The sequence below is a fragment of the Penicillium nucicola genome (assembly GCF_028828085.1).
Source record: "Penicillium nucicola strain IBT 29836 chromosome Unknown utg000006l, whole genome shotgun sequence".
Lineage (NCBI taxonomy): Eukaryota > Fungi > Ascomycota > Eurotiomycetes > Eurotiales > Aspergillaceae > Penicillium > Penicillium nucicola.
Window position 1 is genome coordinate 1210736 of NW_026643130.1, and position 12767 is coordinate 1223502.

General features: G+C 52.6%; 6 protein-coding genes across 6 annotated transcripts; 3 read left to right on the forward strand and 3 right to left on the reverse strand.

Annotated features, from left to right (window-relative positions):
• Positions 1-50: 50 nt before the first annotated feature.
• N7511_006465 (Sec1 family protein) lies at positions 51-2505 on the forward strand (the record flags this gene model as incomplete). The annotated part of the gene is made up of 7 exons (XM_057128842.1): positions 51-84; positions 160-197; positions 259-346; positions 412-558; positions 610-812; positions 862-1328; positions 1383-2505. The coding sequence occupies 7 exons, from the start codon at positions 51-53 to the stop codon at positions 2503-2505; spliced, it is 2100 nt and encodes a 699-aa protein (XP_056983398.1).
• A 397-nt stretch (positions 2506-2902) lies between these two features.
• Positions 2903-3712, reverse strand: N7511_006466 (putative G-patch domain protein; the record flags this gene model as incomplete). Its single annotated transcript, XM_057128843.1, has 1 exon — positions 2903-3712. The coding sequence occupies one exon, from the start codon at positions 3710-3712 to the stop codon at positions 2903-2905; it is 810 nt and encodes a 269-aa protein (XP_056983399.1).
• Positions 3713-3868: 156 nt separating this feature from the next.
• N7511_006467 (putative oxidoreductase) lies at positions 3869-5195 on the forward strand (the record flags this gene model as incomplete). Its single annotated transcript, XM_057128844.1, has 2 exons — positions 3869-4045; positions 4101-5195. The coding sequence occupies 2 exons, from the start codon at positions 3869-3871 to the stop codon at positions 5193-5195; spliced, it is 1272 nt and encodes a 423-aa protein (XP_056983400.1).
• A 312-nt stretch (positions 5196-5507) lies between these two features.
• Positions 5508-6821, reverse strand: N7511_006468 (NAD-dependent epimerase/dehydratase family protein; the record flags this gene model as incomplete). The annotated part of the gene is made up of 4 exons (XM_057128845.1): positions 5508-5902; positions 5959-6415; positions 6473-6707; positions 6793-6821. The coding sequence occupies 4 exons, from the start codon at positions 6819-6821 to the stop codon at positions 5508-5510; spliced, it is 1116 nt and encodes a 371-aa protein (XP_056983401.1).
• Positions 6822-7671: 850 nt separating this feature from the next.
• Positions 7672-10321, reverse strand: N7511_006469 (deadenylation-dependent mRNA-decapping factor PAT1; the record flags this gene model as incomplete). The annotated part of the gene is made up of 3 exons (XM_057128846.1): positions 7672-7795; positions 7860-10040; positions 10095-10321. The coding sequence occupies 3 exons, from the start codon at positions 10319-10321 to the stop codon at positions 7672-7674; spliced, it is 2532 nt and encodes an 843-aa protein (XP_056983402.1).
• Positions 10322-10861: 540 nt separating this feature from the next.
• On the forward strand, positions 10862-12188 carry N7511_006470 (glycosyltransferase family 15 protein; the record flags this gene model as incomplete). Its single annotated transcript, XM_057128847.1, has 4 exons — positions 10862-10909; positions 10957-11727; positions 11783-12071; positions 12121-12188. 4 exons carry the CDS (start codon positions 10862-10864, stop codon positions 12186-12188), a joined length of 1176 nt encoding a protein of 391 aa, XP_056983403.1.
• Positions 12189-12767: the final 579 nt, after the last annotated feature.

Here is a 12767-nt window from a genome sequence, read left to right on the forward strand (position 1 = left end):
ACTCGTCTTCTATAGCCTTGTTCTGACGCCCCAAGTTGTGGCCCGCCAGTATGGGCACCTCGATAATTAACATCCAACGCGACAGTAGGCCTACCCTGCTCCTGTCTCTGTCCTCTTGCCTCTTTTTTACAGTCCTAACTGACTCTTGATATCTTCCAGTTATACTCAACACAATCCGCAATGCTGGCGGCCGCGATGTGAGCTCGACCCCTCCTATTGACCCCTCTACGGAGACTGACGGAAGTGTCTCCTTTACAGTGGAAAGTCCTGGTAGTGGACGAGACTAGCAAGAGATTGGTTGAAGGTGCCGCAAAGGAAGAGGAGATTCTCAATCTCAATGTCTCCAGTGAGCACACCTTGTGTCTTGACAGCGAAGAGCAGTTTCGCTAAACAAACGCCACCCCTCCGCAGACATCGAGCAGATCGAGCACCGGCGGCCGTCCAATGCCGACATGGACGCGCTATATATCCTGTCACCGGAGTCCTACATTGTGGATTGCCTAATGGCAGATTTTGAGGTGGGACGATACAGGAAGGCGTTCTTGGTGTGGACATCGTGTCAGTGGGCTATCCAGTCGCGCGTCGTGATGTAGCTGACATATCTTGTAGTCCTCGATCCGCAGCAAAGGGCTCGACTTGACCGATCACAGATGGCGCGCGAACGTATCGCAGAATTCCATGTCATGAACATCAACTTCTACCCCCGAGAATCGCATCTCATCACGTTCAAAGATCCTTGGAGCTTTCCGGTCCTGTTTCACCCTGGCTGCAACAACTTGATCCGACAGCATCTAGAGGACTTGGCCCAGAAGGTAAGTGGACTTGAATGGATTGGTTGAGCCCGTACTAACTCGTCTCAAGATTGTTTCGCTTTGCGCTTCGCTGGGTGAATACCCTATCATTCGTTACTATCGACCACGGTCTCCTACTCATGAAGCTGGTGTTATGTGTTCCCATCTGGCTCGTTTCATTCAAACTGAAATGGACCAATTCGCGCAATTCCAGCGTGATTTCCCGCCTCAAACAAACCGTCCTCGGGGAGTACTCATTGTGGTAGACCGCTCTATGGACCTTTTCGCACCTCTCCTACATGAGTTCACATATCAGGCCATGGTCCATGATCTCCTGCCAATCAAGGATGGTGATAAGGTGACATACAAGACCGTGTTCAACGAAGGCGCAAAGAACGAGGAAGTAAAGGAGATGGAGATTGGCGAGGAAGATCGTGTCTGGGTTGATTACCGCCACATGCATATGAAGGATGTGCTTGGGAAACTGGGAGAGGATTTTGCCAAATTCCGAGCAGCAAACCCTCAGTTCGCCGAGGAGTAAGTTTGAACCTACCTACCTTATGAGAACAAGACTGCTAACATAGGCTGTAGTAACGAGAAGCACAATGTCAACACCATTAAGGAGATGCTGGCGGGACTCACAGAGTTCCGAGAAGGAAAAAATGCGTACACCTTGCATCTCAACATGGCGCAAGAGTGTATGAAGTACTTCCAGGACCGGAAGCTTTTGGAAGTGAGCTCCATTCAGCAGTCCTTTGCTACAGGTCTCGACGAAAACTATAAAAAGGCAAAGAACCTGGCAGCACAACTGGTACAGCTCCTTGATGATGAGTCAGTGGTTCCCCCAGACCGACTCCGCCTACTTCTCCTGTACATCATCTACCGCGGTGGACTTCTCGGTGGTGATATCCGCAAACTGATGGCACATGCCGGACTCCCATCACAAGACGGAAATGTCATTGCCAACCTCGAACTCCTTGGCGTGCGAGTAGAAAAGCCTCTTCGCGACGAGAAGCCACCAGTTCAACCTCTGTTCAACCGACGAAACCCAGTCCCCGAATCCGAGGAGCTCAGCCTGAGTCGATATGATCTGGCTCTGAGGCAGATGCTTGAAGAGCAGATCCGTGGCACCCTAGACCCAACCGTCTTCCCCTTCACACGACCGCATACCGAGACAGATGGCGCCTTGGCAGCACAGGAAATGATGTCCCAGCAGGCATCGCTGCGTAGCGCAAAGCCAACTTGGGCACGCACCAAATCCGTCGACCAACCCCGTCAGCGCATCATCGTCTTCATGGCCGGCGGCGCCACCTACGGCGAGTCACGCGCCTGTCACGAAATCTCATCGACATATAACAGGGACGTGTTCCTTGCCACAACACACATGCTAACCCCCGGTCTCTTCCTACGCCAGGTGGGTGATCTCGGCGTCGACAGACGTCGTCTCGACCTCCCGATGGAGCGGCCCAAACCCACCGCTCCGGCCCACCTCTTCGAGCGCGAGAAGCCCCCGGCCCCTACACCCCCACCGCAACAGAAGAAGAAGCCCGTGCCCACAGCGCATCTGAACCCTCCCGCTCCACCAGAAGCGCTGATGGCTGGCATGTCCATCAATTCAAACGGGGGCAGTCCTGCGTCATCTGGTAGCGGGAAGAAAGACAAAGAAAAGGAAAAGAAGGAGAAGAAAGAGAAGAAATACCGTTTCTTCAAGTAGTTCCGAATCATCTTTTTCGTTCTTGTATTCAACCCTGCCTCCTGTGTCCTGCTGCCTCATTCCGCTTCTGTGATACCATTCTTTTCCTTGTCTGTCTTTTATCGGTCTGGTCTGGTACCGAGCATTGAAGGCGCTATTGTCAGCGGTTTTTATTTCGTCTTCTCGTCTACACTGTGCCTTGAACTTGTCAAATTAGGGGTGTTTCCTTACTGTCCTTCAATATCCGCTATGTAGAATCTATTTATATCCGATAACTAGGGCAAAGTATATACATACATGAACTCAAACTTGGATATTTCAAGTACTATGAATCCAACAACGCTGTAGCAAAAGAAAACACACACAGGGGTATCACAACCAAAACCAGAACCGAAAGAAAGAAAGAAAGTAAACAACATCAAGCCTCCTCTCCAAGATACTTCATAACTTCATCATTAGCAAAAAGCAGCTTCCGCATCCTTTCCCCACGAGCCCGATCCGCAGCCATCTTCTTAGCACTCTGCTTAGCATTCATCTTCTGCACTTTCGGCGGCGGCGCCGGTTTAGGCGGCAATGGATCACCATCAGCATCAAGCCCAGTCCCCAAACCAGCCGTATCATGTTTCGGACGAGGCTTGATGGGCGCCCTAATTCCCTCTCGGCCTGGTGCACCCAGACCACGTCTGCTATCAGGATCCCAGCCGTATGTTGAGAGGTAGCGCATGCCTTGGCGGGTGCGGTCTAGATGTGATGGTGGGTGGGAGTGCGTTAGGCAGACTTGGTGGGCTAGGGATGCTTCGTGGGGTTGGTCGGTTGGATTGGTTGGGAGAGGGAGGTTGCATATTTCGCAGTGGTTTTGACGGTCTGTTCTTGTTGTTGGTTCTGGTTCTGGTGATGGTGATGGTGCTTCTGTGGGTGGAGGGAATGCTGCTTTGGTGGGTGGTGGCGCGGATTGTGCTGTCCGCGGGGGGGCTTGTTGTTCCGTTGGCGTGGGTGTACTTGGTGATGTTCTTGGTTCTGAATGCTTCATCACGATAGAGAGGTATGTGTTTGAAATGCTTGCTCCGGAGGTTGCGGAGGAAGCTGGAGTGGTGGTGGTGTCGAGATCTGAGGAGCGGACGAACTTCACGCGTTTGCGACGGACACCCGAGGTGAATGGGCGCTGCTGCTCCGGTGGTAGAACATAGTCCTCCTCGTCCCACTCGTCCAACTCGTCCGGATCAGACATGGTCAGAGGTAATGTTGTATGGCAAATCGCAGTGCAACAAAAGAAAGAAAGAAAAGCAGAGCTCCGGGGATAGTGATAAGCGATAAGCGATAAGAGAACGTGTACGTGGAGAAATTAATCCCTTGGACTTCTTCTCTTCTTCACCTCTCACCCAACATGCCCATCCCAATCATCGCCCAGGGCCTTCGGGAGGGCATCTCCTCCATTCCATATGCCTGGACAATCATCAAATATGCGCCATGGCTGCTGGTCCTAGCCGTCCTGAAGTGGTTCTTCGAAGGAGCCCGCAACACATCGGAACGAATGATGCGGTCCAAAGTAATCATGGTGACAGTACGTACACATACACGCCCTCAATGGCTCTACCCTCCAAACTAACACCCAACAGGGCGGCACATCCGGCATAGGAGCAACAGTAGTCCGCGAACTGGCCCTCCGCGGTGCCCAGGTCATCCTCCTAACCCGCCAACCACCATCAGACCTCTTCCTAATGGAATACATCGACGACCTCCGCGCAACAACAAACAACCAACTCATCTACGCCGAACAAGTCGACCTCTCCTCCCTCCACAGCGTCCGCACCTTCGCCACAAAATGGATTGACAACATCCCACCCCGCAGACTAGACAGCATAATCCTCTGCGGCGGCATCGCAGAGCCATCGCACGCCCGCGGCCCAACCCTAGACGGCATCGACCGCGAATGGCAGGTCAACTACCTCGCAAACTTCCACCTCCTCAGCATTCTCAGTCCAGCCCTGCGCGCTCAACCCGCCCACCGCGACGTGCGGGTCATCTTCGCCAATTGCTCCAGCTATATCGGAGCCGATTTCTCCCAGCTGGAGGGCATGGCAAGGCCCAAGCCTCGCACTTCCAAATCCAAAGCTCAGGACGTGGTCCCGCCCCCCAAGAATGTCTACGCCCTCGCCAAGCTCTCCCTCACTATCTTTGCGCATTCCTTCCAGCGCCATTTGAACTCCTACAAACGGCCCGATAGCTTGCCGCCCTGCACGCGCGTCATCATGGTCGACCCCGGTCTGTGTCGGACACCGGGTACGAGACGCTGGCTGACGGGCGGCTCGCTGTGGGGATTGGCTTTGTATCTTGTTACCTGGCCGGTTTGGTGGCTGGTGCTGAAATCGCCGCAGCAGGGTGCGCAGAGTATACTGTATGCATCTATGGAAGCGGAGTATGGACGTGGAGATGGTGGGTGGTTGATTAAGGAGTGTCGGGAGGTGGATTATGCGCGGAGTGATGTTAAAAATGATGAGATTGGGAAGAAGCTGTGGGAGTTTAGTGAGAAGATGATTGAAGAGGCTGAGAAGGATAGTGCTGTGAGACGGGCACTTGAAAAGAAGATCGAGGAGGAGGCTGAGAAGGTTAGAGTGCAGAAGGAGGAGAAGAAGGCCCGCGAGGAGGAGAGTTCGAAGAAGGGGAAGAGTGATGGGTCTAGGAGGAGTCGGAAGGGGAATGGGACTAAATAGATTACTTGTCTTGTATGTATAAGTTAAAGTAGATATCGATATAGACGTTATGGTTGCATCTATCATGTTGACTTGCATATCAGTTGACGGTAGGTTAACGAGAACATTAACATCAATGCTAAATCCCATCAACGTATAAAAATATAAACTAGAACACGACTTGGGGCTCGGCTTTATAGAAATAATATCACAAAAAGGAAATTCGTTTCATGTATTCTACTATAACTAGAACTAGATCTTCTCTATCAAACAAAAACAGAGATCATTTTAAACCACGCTCACAACCAATCCAAAGAAGCAACAAATACTAATCTACTTCTTAAGCGCAGCAAGGAGCTCAGCAGGAGGCTGCTGGCGGTAACCCTGGGGGTTGTTCTTGGTCCAGAGCCAGAGATCCTCGCAAGCCTGCTCGAGGGTACGCTCGGCCTTCCAGCCGAGCTCGGTGTTGGCACGGGTAGGGTTAGCAGTGAGGTTGAGGACGTCACCAGCGCGACGGGGAGCAACCTCGTAGGGCTGGTCCTTGCCGACGGCAGCGGAGAAGGAGCGGATCATCTCGTAGACGGTGCTGCCCTTGCCGGTACCCAAGTTCCAGGCGCGCACACCGGGGTTGTTGGCGCGCAGGTAGTTCAGGGCCTTGAGATGGCCGTCAGCCAAGTCCAAGATGTGGATGTAGTCACGGATGGCAGTGCCGTCGTGGGAGGCGTAGTCTGGGAATGTTAGATCGGGATCGCTATAGCGGTCGAGGGTTAGGGGTGGTACATACCGTCACCGAAGACCATCAGCTTCTCGCGCTTGCCGGTGGCGACCTGTGCGAGCAGAGGGAGCAGGTTGTAGGGGACACCCTGGGGGTCCTCGCCCATGATACCGGTGGGGTGGGCACCAGCGGGGTTGAAGTAGCGGAGCAAGGCACCGTTCCACTTCTTGGCCTCGGCCTCGTTTCCGGCCTTGATGGCGTTGTTGCGCTGGGCGTTGATCACGTCGGTGATGGCGGTCTCAACAGCGAACTTGGTGTTACCGTAGGGGTTGGTGGGGCCCAGAGGGCAGTCCTCGGGGATGGGGATCATGTTGGGGAAGCGGGTGGCATCACCGTAGACGGTGGCGGAGGAGGAGAAGACGATGTTCGTGACGTTGTGCTTCACCATGGAGCGGAGGAGGTTGATGGTACCGTAGACGTTGACCAGGTAGTAGTCCAAAGGCTTCTCGCCGGACTCACCAACAGCCTGGTAGGGGTCAACTGTCAGTTGCAATTGCTTGTTGGGGTGACTTGTAGTGCATACCTTGAGGGCGGCGAAGTGGATGACACTGTCAATGTCGGGGTGGGCCTCGAACACCTTGTCGAAGCCATTCTCCTCGGTGACATCGAGCTCGATGAACTCAGCCTTCTTGCCACAGATGAGCTCCACACGCTTGAGAGCCTCGGGCGAGGAGTTGTACAGGTTGTCAGCGACGACGACCTTGTAGCCAGCCTCGAGCAGAGCCAAGGTGGTGAACGAGCCAATGTAGCCCGTGCCACTGCGGGGAGTCAGCTTTCCAATTGAACGATATGATCTAGAGGATAGAGGATAGAGGATAGGTGATAGGGGATATCCATGCTTACCCAGCAACAAGAACAGAACCAGCAGACATGATTAGAGATGTAGAGTAAGACAAAGGCAAAGCAAAGATGGGGAAAAGTAGAAAGCGGACGAGGGGCAGCTTTTAAGGGGAAATTGGAGGTGTGGGGGGGGGGGGATGGGTCCTCCCACATCTCTTTTGTTATGACGCGGCCCAGTCGATCGACGGCTTCTCATTTCTCATTTACTTGCTACGAAGGATATTTCAGGGGTTGATCCAGCAGTTTTGATTAGACGTGGTCTGCGCGGCTCAATTAAGGCGATCTATGTCTTGTTTACCCATCTGTATCCCGTGTGAGAGCTGATCGTCCGAAGAACTAATTTTCCCTCGAAAGAGAGATGATATGCATTCGACGAAAATCTCCGGGTGCAGAACAAGAATGTAACACGTGGAATTGACCTGAGGCGTGGAATGGACTTGAGGCGCTGCGATCATAAGTTACGGGCTGATCTGTCCTTAACCGTTTCCCCGTTGGAACCAACCCAAATCCGATTTCAGGGTCCAACCGTGGAACCCGTTCCCGGCATTCCTCACAACTTTTTTATAGACATCGAACGGAATGAAATTGGTATTGAAAAAAAAATAGAATAATAAAGAGCACAATAGTACAACCCGGTTTTTATGGGCCAATTTCCCCTTCTAATCGTTCATCATGGGGAATTCAATGCTCGTGTAGATGGAGAGTGGAGTTGCATTTCAGCAATCCGAGACATGAGGAATAGCCGGAGGAACTAGTCCGGGCCTGCTGAGGCCGAGAGGGTCCGCTCTGAGCTCAGGATGTGTTTGGAGTGAGATTTAACCGAGCCGGTAGCGGTGGTGCCGGATCCGACTCGAAGTAAGATTACCCGGGATAGGGTGGCGCTCAACCGAGGAGCTCAACATCCAGACCGATAGCACGCATGAAGAGGTTGACATTGCTCAAGCGCTGACTGCCCATATCGGCGGGAAGAGTCTTGCTGTATCCGACAGTCTCCATGACACGATCCCTAAAAGAGGAAAAAAAAAGTAGTTAGTACTGACATCGGTAAAATAATTGAGGGTGGTACTCACTTGACGGCGATAACCAAGCGCTGCTGCTGCTCAGGGCTGGCGCCAATTCCCACGGCGGCAAGGAACTGCCACACGTACATGTCGTCTCCAGAACTGATGGTGCCGGGGAAGATGTCGTTCAAGCCGGGCTCCAAAGTATCAAAGAGCACGTTGAACTTCTCCACCCACTGCTGCCAGTCATGCTCGGAAGCCTGACCGGCCTCCTTGACAATCTCAGCGCGACTGAGCAACATGGTCAAAATGCCCAGTCCGACCTTGGTCCTGGCCACCGTGTGAACATGAGTTTGGTTGATAACCAGTCCCAAAAGACCAATGATGATGTTGAACGGCGCCTCGTTGACGTAGCCCAACAGGCAAGGCATGACAGCCAGAGAGAACAAGTCAATGGCTTCGCGCACACCCAGTGATGGCTGAGCCTCACCGGTCACGGGCTGAGCAAGGTGAACCACATCAAGGCTGTCCAGGTGGACGACAATCATGGTCAGGATAGTGACCCGTTGTTCCTGGTCAATGTGACGGAAGATACGAGGAATAGCCTTCTTTCCCTTGGGATATGACAAGAATGCAATGAAGGGGTGTGGTGTCGTCGAGTTGGGCACAATGGGCTCCATCACTTTCAATGAGTGCCACAGCTTCTGGTTCAACGAATGAAGCTTCTGTCTCCATTCCAAGTGTTCTTGAATTGCCTCGGCATCGCCTTCCTCAGGAGGTGGGGGCATCGTGCGCTCCATGTCCTCCATGGCCATCAATGCACTGTAAACACCCTCAAGGTTGGTGAGGATCGACTTGCGGTCACTGAGACTCAGGTTGGAGTGCAGTTTCTTGGGCTTGGCTCCCTCGGAGCTATCAGGACGCTTGATGTTCAGCATAGGCTTGGGGGCCTTGGCGTTGCTGAAAGCGATCTTGCCCAAACTGCCTTCAATGATGAGTTGCTTGTTCTTGGGCTTAGCCTTGGCCGCCTCAACGGCACGCTGAACCTGCTGTTGCATGCGCTGCATGTGGTTGTCGGCAGATTGGAAGTTCCGTCGGCCGTGTCCACCAAGTCGGTTACCGGTCTGAAGGAGATATGTCTGAGCAAAGTGTCCTAGAGGTTGGTGGGGGTGTTGACGCGGTGCACCACGGATTTGACTATACACCTGGTAGTAGAAGTCCTCGGCCAGTACGGCCTCGGGATCCGAATCTGCGACATTTCCAGCAGCCGCCACAAGCTGTTGCAGTTGAATGCGGGTAATGAAGTTCTTGTCTTGCGGTGTCATCAAACCATTGCCTCGTGACAAGAGGAAGATCTTATGGTTGCGCTTCGCCCGCTTAGCATCCTCCACCAGGTAAGCATTGCGCTGCTCTTCCGTCAGATGCATAAGCTGCTGAGGGTTGGTAATCACGGGCATTCCATTGTTGGAGCCCCGCGATGGCGGCGGCACCTGCTGGGGCTGAGGTTGTTGAGGTTGCGGGGGGCGTTGGGCCTGGGGCGGACCGGTATGGCGGGGGCCAGTAGGCGGCATGTGTTGTGGGGGGAGGTTGGCGTTCTGCATCATGTGCAGGGGCCCGCCAGTAGGAACGGGTCCAGGGCCATAGAGCTCGGGCATACCAGGGGGAGGATGCATCTGTGGAGGAAGATGGCCTTGTTTCAACTGTGCCTGGAGGAATTCCGGAGGCACCTGGGGGAAACCATCAGGTATACTAGGGAGATGCTGGTGCTGGAGAGGGTACGCAGGCTCCGCCATGGTGCGCAAAAAGGCCTGGGCAGCTGGACTCGAATGTTGAGGGTGTTGACGCATCTGCGCCTCGACCTCCTCCAAACTCATCATCATCTTCCGGCTTGGTGCTGGCTCGGCCTTCTTCTGAGACACACCCCAGACACTGGACTTGGCTTGCAAGTCCGGAATGTACCCAGGGTCTGAGTACTTTTCGTATCCCGAGCGCTTGACGGTCTCCACGGCGGGGGCTTGCTGGACGGGAACCTGGGGCTGAGGCGCGACTCGGGGAGCATTGGGATTCTGTAAGCTGAAGCGAACCTGCTCCTCGCCAATGGCATCGGACACCTGAGCGGTTTTCCCGAAGAAATCAAAGTCTCTTCCAACCGATTTATCGGGAGCTCCGCCAAACGTGTCATCGTTGAACTCATCCTGATCGTCAGGCAGCTGATCTCCCAGACCATCGTAGGTATCCTCAAAGTCAATTCTATGCCAACATCAGTCCAAGGGTCAATTCTCGATAGCAACGGGGGATACTCACACATCGTCATCCTCGAGCGCGTTAGCTCTGGCGACCTCCGCAAAGGGGTCTGGGTTTTCAAAGAACCCCCTAGCGCCAGGACCATCACGGTCCCGAGGCAAGTTGGTATTGAAACCAAAGAAAGACATCAAGAAGATGGGGGGAGTGGGAAGATGAACTTGGTGGGGGAGGGGAGATGAGAGTGCGATGGTCGGGACGAAGTTCTGGAGGTTTCCAGCCTGAGGCATCAACGCCAAGCCAATGTCGATCTGATGCAGCAGTCGTGGATTTGTTGCAGAATACGATATATAGGGCAGATGGGGGGGCTCGTTTGGACCAGTTGGGTCAGTTTCTTGGCTATAGAGCTGTTCTTTGGCGTGTTCGCCACACTTGGTGACCTCATAACACCAGTGTTCGGAGTACGTGTACAATGGCTATGTTAGCGAACATAACACGTTTACGGAGCAAGCGTTATAGATACAGCACGAGGTGGGCATTTGGGTTTGGACATAGCAATAGAACTTGACATCAGAATTCCATGCTTTCCATCGCAACTGAAGAGATTCCCCGGAAAGAATGTCTCAAATAGCGTGACACCTGGGCTGAAAGCGGTTGTCATTGTCTTGCGCGGCCTCTTTTCCTTTTCATTTTCATCCACCCGTCTTCGGCCCCTGCACCTTCGGAAATTATCTTGGGGCCGTTTCTTTTCTTCTTGGATGTTTCTTCCTGACTCTGACTGAGGTGATATTGTTGTCTTTGCTTTGGGGAATCGTCCTCGCCCCCACATCATGTCCGTCTCTATTCGATATGCGCGCTATCTTCTCTTTGCCGTCGTGGTATGTTCACTCTGGCTGAATCGCAATGACTGGCTAACATTGACCAGGGATTGACGGTCTTCTTCGTGATCTCCAAATCCTCCATTCCCCTCCCCAGCATCCCCAGCACCACCTATTCCTCTCCTGCGACCAAAACACCCCCGACCTATGATTCCGTCAAGTCGCAAAAGCCGCAAGTCCTAGGCACAAACAGCGCCGGACGAGTGAATGCTACGTTTGTCACTTTGGCCCGTAACTCTGACCTGTGGGATATGGTCAAGTCCATCCGGACTGTCGAAGACCGTTTCAACCGTGATTACAACTACGACTGGGTGTTCCTGAACGACGACGAATTCGATGATGATTTCAAGAAGTTGACCACCTCGCTGGTATCCGGAACCACCCACTATGGCAAGATCCCCGAGGAGCATTGGTCCTACCCGGACTGGATCGACCAGGACAAGGCCAAGGCCGCGCGTGAGGAGATGGATCGCAAGAAGATCATCTACGGTGGCTCTGAGAGCTACCGCCACATGTGCCGTTACGAGTCTGGATTCTTCTTCCGTCACCCTCTCATGATGAACTACGAGTACTACTGGCGTGTCGAGCCCAGCATTGAGCTCTTCTGTGACATCCCCTCTGACCCTTTCCGCTACATGAAGGAGAACAACAAGAAGTACAGTTTCGTCATCAGTCTGTATGAGTACATCGAGACTATCCCTACCCTGTGGGATAGTGTGAAGAAGTTCACGGGCAACCATCCTGAGTACCTCCCTGAGGGAAACGCTATGGAGTTTGTCAGCAGCGACAATGGTGAAACCTACAACAAGTGTCACTTTGTGAGTATACTCCATCTATAAGTTTGAATGTCCAGCCCCACTGACTTTCCTGCAGTGGTCCAACTTCGAGATCGGCAGCCTGGATTGGCTTCGATCCAAGGAATACATTGACTATTTCACATCTCTCGACAAGGATGGTGGTTTCTTCTACGAGCGTTGGGGTGATGCACCCGTGCACTCCATTGCTGCCTCTCTGATGCTGAAGAAAGAAGAGATCCACTTCTGGAACGAGATCGCCTACTACCATGTCCCATTCACGCATTGCCCCACTGAGGAGCAAACCCGGTTGGATCTCAGGTGCTCTTGCAAGCCAAAGGATAACTTCGACTGGAAAGATTACTCTTGTAAGTGAATGTTCATTGATATCATTGACTCGATCTAATTATGAAATAGGCACCAAGCGGTGGTTTGACATCACCAAAATGCAAAAGCCGGCGGGATGGAACAAGAACGATGACTGATTTGCTATAATTGTATCTTTGGGTCTGCTGCAGCCGGCTCCGTCATTCTCTTCCGTGACAATGCGCGGGTCGGTTGTCTACATGGACGCATTTTGGGGCTGACAGTGTCACCCATCTGCGCTGCTTCTGCAGGTATCATACCCAAGCCGAGTGATGCCTTTTAGTACTATATCCACTTCGATTAGGGTGGAGAAAGCACTGAGGCTCTCAACTTGAGCGGCAAACTGCAAATCCATCCTACCCTTGTTTCTGATTTATTTTGATTCCCTCCTAAGTACCAAGAGTTTTCACTTCAATGCCTGACATGTTTTACTATGGATTTTCGAGCGTTATTCTATTTTTGGGTTTGTTGCATGGGGTCACCGGAGTAAAGTGATATTCCAGGGACCATTGGTTCTCTATGCTTCTAAGATTTTCAAAGACATCATGAACACAACTGATCCAACCAATCGTGGACATCAAAAGTAGATGATAAGTGAGAATAAACAGACGCAAAAGTAGTGTTACATGCAATATTCACACAAATTTGCCCGGCAGAAGAGCAGAAAGTCAAACCAAACGCAGAATTGTATATGCTCG